Consider the following 4,014-nt stretch of genomic DNA (forward strand, 5'->3'; position numbering starts at 1 on the left):
CGCGGGGCGGGGCGGGAAACGGCGGGAGCGCGCGGGGGGGGGAGGGGGCACAGTCCGGGCCATGGAGACACTGCCCACAGGTGCCTGGCACGGCCACGGGGCCGATTCCTGCTGCCCCGGCCAGCCCAGCCTGCAAAGCTGTGCCCTGTGGAGAGCGGGGGTCGTGTGGCACCGAGGGCAAAGCCCCCCCAGGGCTCCGGGCACAGCAGGGGCTGCAAGGCCACAAGTGCCGGGGCTGCCCCGGGCCGGGTCCGGGCGGTGCCGCTGTCCAAGGGGGGCCGGGGGTGGCCCTTTGTGACACGGGCACCTTCCAGGGCCCTTTGTGACACGGGACATGGGGGTGCCCGGAGACCCTTGTGACATCACAGAGCCCTGCCCTGCCCGCGGGGGTTTGAGGGGCACAGAGCCCTGGGGTGCCCACTCCCAGGAGAGCCCCTCTCGCAGGAGGAAGCAGCTCCCGGGATCTCTCTGCCAGAGAGAACGAGAGAAGTTTTAGGAAGCGAAGAAAACGGAGATGGACAAGCGCAACTCCCAGCCCAGCCAGGGGCAAACTCCGAGCCTGCCCAGGGTGAGGGACAGGGAGCCAACGCTGCCATCTCTGCCACGACAGCCAAGGCAGCCACTGCTGCCACTGCGGCCGCAAATGTCACCACTGGCATGGAAGCCAAGGCAGCCACTGCTGCCACTGCGGCCACCAATGTCACCACCGGCACGACAGCCAAGGCAGCCACTGCTGCCACCACTGCCAGAGCAGCCAAGGCAGCCAACAATGTCACTGCTGCCACCGCTGCCACCACTGGAACGACAGCCAAGGCAGCCAACACTGCCATCGGTGCCACCACTGCCAAGGCAGCCAACGCTGCCACCACTGCCATCGCTGCCACCACTGCCAAGGCAGCCAACACTGCCACCACTGTCATCGCTGCCACCACTGGCAGCACTGCCACGGCAGCCAACGCTGCCACCACTGTCATCGCTGCCACCACTGGCAGCACTGCCACGGCAGCCAACGCTGCCACCACTGACAACGCTGCCACAGCAGCTACAGGAGACAAGGAAGATGAAGATTTCTGAGGAGGAGAGGAAGATGGAGAGGGACAAGAACAGGAAGATGGAGATGGATAAGCCACCGCTGCCAGCACTGCCAGGGCAGCCAAGGAAGCAACAACTGCCACCGCTGGCAGCACTGCCACTGGTTCCACCGCAGCCACAGCCGCCACTGCCAGCACTGTCCAAGCTGCCACAGCTGCCAGCAGTGGCACAGGTGCCTCAACTGCCACGGCTGCCACCACTGCCCCAGCGGCCACCGCTGCCACCGGTGCCACGGCAGCCCCCAGTGCCAGCGCTGCCCTGCCCAGAGAGCCCCAGGGACACCGGGAGCCGGGGCACAGAGCTGGGCAGCGCGGGGGCACAGGAGGCCCCAGCCCGGCCCGCGCTCGCTGCCGGCGCCAGCTGGGAGCCTCCTCCTCTGCCGGCAGCTCCCTCGGCCGCTCCTGCCAGCCAGAGCAGCCTCCCCGGCACGGCACCGCTGCAGCACCAGCCTGGCACAGAGCTCAGCCTCGTGTCCGACACGCAGCTGCTGCAGGAGCTGCACAGGAGGGGCCTGCTCCGTGCTGGCACAGATCTCAGCCTCATCTCAGACACGCAGCTGCTGCAGGAGCTGCACAGGAGGCTCCTGCTCCGTGCTGGCACCACAGAGGCCCCACCGCTCCTGGGGGGCACTACAAGCCAAGGACAGTCCCAGCAGGAAGAGGACAAAGAGCTGTGCCAAGGGACAGATGGCCTTGGCAAACAAGTGTCCCAAGGGGAAGATGTCCACTTGGAAGGGGACTCCAATGTCCAAGAGCTCTCCCAACTAGAAGAGGACATTGGGGAACCACTGTCCCCACAGGAAGAGGACATTTTAAAACCACTGTCCCCACGGGAAGAGGGCAGTGGCAAACCACTGTCCCCAGCAGAAGAAAACACTGTCCCGTGTGGCCCCACTGACTCGTCACAGCTGGAGCACCACGGGACTGGGAAGGAGCCGGACGTCGAGTCTCAGCTGCAGCACCCACAGAGGCGGCCCAGGAGTGGCCTGTTTGGAGGAATGAAAAGAATAAGGAACTGGTTCCGCAAGCCAAGAGACGAGGCAGCGGAACGGAAATACCAGAGGAGGCAGGAGTACGTGGAGATGTGGCTGGAAGCCCATTTGTCCTGCAATTACAACATCAACGAAGAGAGGAGGCGCAAGGGTGAAGAGCTGGCGCGACAGAAAGCCGAGCAAATGGAACGGGAGTACAGGGAGAAGTACGAGGGCAGAGACGACTGGATTGAAGACTATTTGCTCCGCAGTCCTTACTGTCCGCTCCCCAGAAAGCCAGAGCAGGAGAGGGACAGGCCCCAAGAGCTGGCCCAGGGGGAGGAGTCCAAGAGCCAAGGACTTGCCCAAGAGAAAGCTGACCAAGAGGAACGGCCGTGCCAAGGGCCAGAGGAGAACGACCAGGCCGAGGAGCTTTCCCAAGGGCAAGACAACAGAGTCCAAGGGCTGTCCCAAGGGCACGATGACAAACCCTTGGGCCTGGACAGCGACGACGACCCCCTGGAGGGGCCCAGCTCCCTCTACATCCCGAGCAAGACCCAGCGGCCTCTGTCTTCCAAGCAACCAAAGGCAGACACTTCTCCATCCACCAGTGAGGAGCAGACCCCAGCAGGGTCCCGCAGCTCCTCCCAGGGCAGCCAAGTTCTGCAGGACACAGTCCAGCCCCTCATCCACGACCTCCTGAGCAAGGCTGTGCTGGAGGTGGACACTTCTTCATCCATCAGTGAGTACTTCACCCCAGCACAGTCCCGGAACCCCTCCCAGGACAGCCAAGCTCTGTGGGACACAGCTCAGAAGTTAATCCAGCACGTCCTGAGCAAGGCTGTGCTGGAGGTGCAGAGGTGCCCCCAGCAGCCACAGGAACAGCAGGAGCTGGGACAAAGCCCGGCTGCAGAGGTGGAACCAGCAGTTGCAGCGGAACGGGAGGAGAGCCCAGGCCCTGCCCGCAGCCCCTCGCCTGCCCAGGTGGAGGCCCAGGCCCTGGGTGGGAAACGTCCCTCCCTGTTGAGGCGCACGCTCCGCGCTGTGCACAGGCTGTTCCGCTGGCCCCGCAGGCCGGCACAGCCCCACCATTAGGCCCCGCTCCAGCGCCAGGCCCGGCCCAGACAGCGCAGGGCGGGCAGCACTTTGCCGGGACCAACATCTCCCGCAGACCAGCACGGCACATCCCTCCAGCTGCATCCACGCTGGACACCGGACTGACCCCTTGCACAGGATGGAGGCGTCACCCATTCTCAGAGGAAGGTAGGACACTGTGCTGAATGTCACCTCCCAGAGCTGTGGGAACAGTCCCCTGACAAGGTCCCAGTGTGCCAGTATCAAAAAGTCAGTTAAATGACGGCCTTTTGTAGTGTTGCACAAAACAGCTCCATTTAGGGTTCCTTTCTTTGGCCTCCTGGTGTCTGGCTGGGTGTGCTTGGAGAGCACAAACCGATGCCCTTGTTTGTGGTTTCCTTCAGCTTTGCCCCAGGTTCCTGCAGACCAAGGGCACCACTCAGTCACCCCTGGCCCTTCAGTGCAGTTGCAGAACTCACAGGTACCTTGGTGGTCCGAGAGCTTGTCGTGTTTGATTCCCTTCCCTTGCCCAGAGAATTCCCCCAACCAAAGCCAACAGGAGTTTTTCCTGCAGGGAAGGCCAGAGCTGCCACCAAGGAGGGAAGCAGAGCCCCGTGGCTGTGGGAAGGACTGACCCTTTGCAGGCTGACAACATGGTAAGTGGGTGCAGCTGTTTGAACAGCCCAAACCCTTCCCAACTGTCACCTGGACCTGGATGCCCTCTCTTGTTGAGGCTGCAATCCTTGGATGAAGTTGTCCCTGTGGATACAATTGGTACTTCATGTTCCTAGGAAGGACCCTCCCCAGCTGGGCAAGCTTTGTGCAGCCGTGGTTTCTGTTGCACTCGGGGCAGCTCTTTCCCATCCTGTCCATAGCAA

General features: G+C 63.1%; 1 protein-coding gene across 1 annotated transcript; it reads left to right on the plus strand.

Annotated features, from left to right (window-relative positions):
• Positions 1-59: 59 nt before the first annotated feature.
• LOC113941428 (bromodomain-containing protein 4-like) lies at positions 60-3,157 on the plus strand. The gene is made up of 3 exons (XM_027632577.1): positions 60-656; positions 738-2,914; positions 3,047-3,157. The coding sequence occupies exons 1-3, from the start codon at positions 515-517 to the stop codon at positions 3,155-3,157; spliced, it is 2,430 nt and encodes an 809-aa protein (XP_027488378.1). The 5' UTR covers positions 60-514.
• The last annotated feature ends 857 nt before the right edge of the window (positions 3,158-4,014 follow it).

The sequence above is a fragment of the Corapipo altera genome, unplaced genomic scaffold, assembly GCF_003945725.1.
Source record: "Corapipo altera isolate COAL_440 unplaced genomic scaffold, ASM394572v1 60225, whole genome shotgun sequence".
In the NCBI taxonomy this organism is placed as follows: domain Eukaryota; kingdom Metazoa; phylum Chordata; class Aves; order Passeriformes; family Pipridae; genus Corapipo; species Corapipo altera.

What these genes read in the sequence shown, in the direction of transcription:
- LOC113941428 (XM_027632577.1), top strand. Translation starts at nt 515, where the DNA reads ATGGACAAGCGCAACTCCCAGCCCAGCCAGGGGCAAACTCCGAGCCTG. An exon ending in GCCGCAAATGTCACCACTGG is followed by an intron (nt 657 to 737) that starts CATGGAAGCCAA and finishes AGCCACTGCTGC; the next exon opens with CACCACTGCCAGAGCAGCCA. An exon ending in TGAGCAAGGCTGTGCTGGAG is followed by an intron (nt 2,915 to 3,046) that starts GTGCAGAGGTGC and finishes TCGCCTGCCCAG; the next exon opens with GTGGAGGCCCAGGCCCTGGG.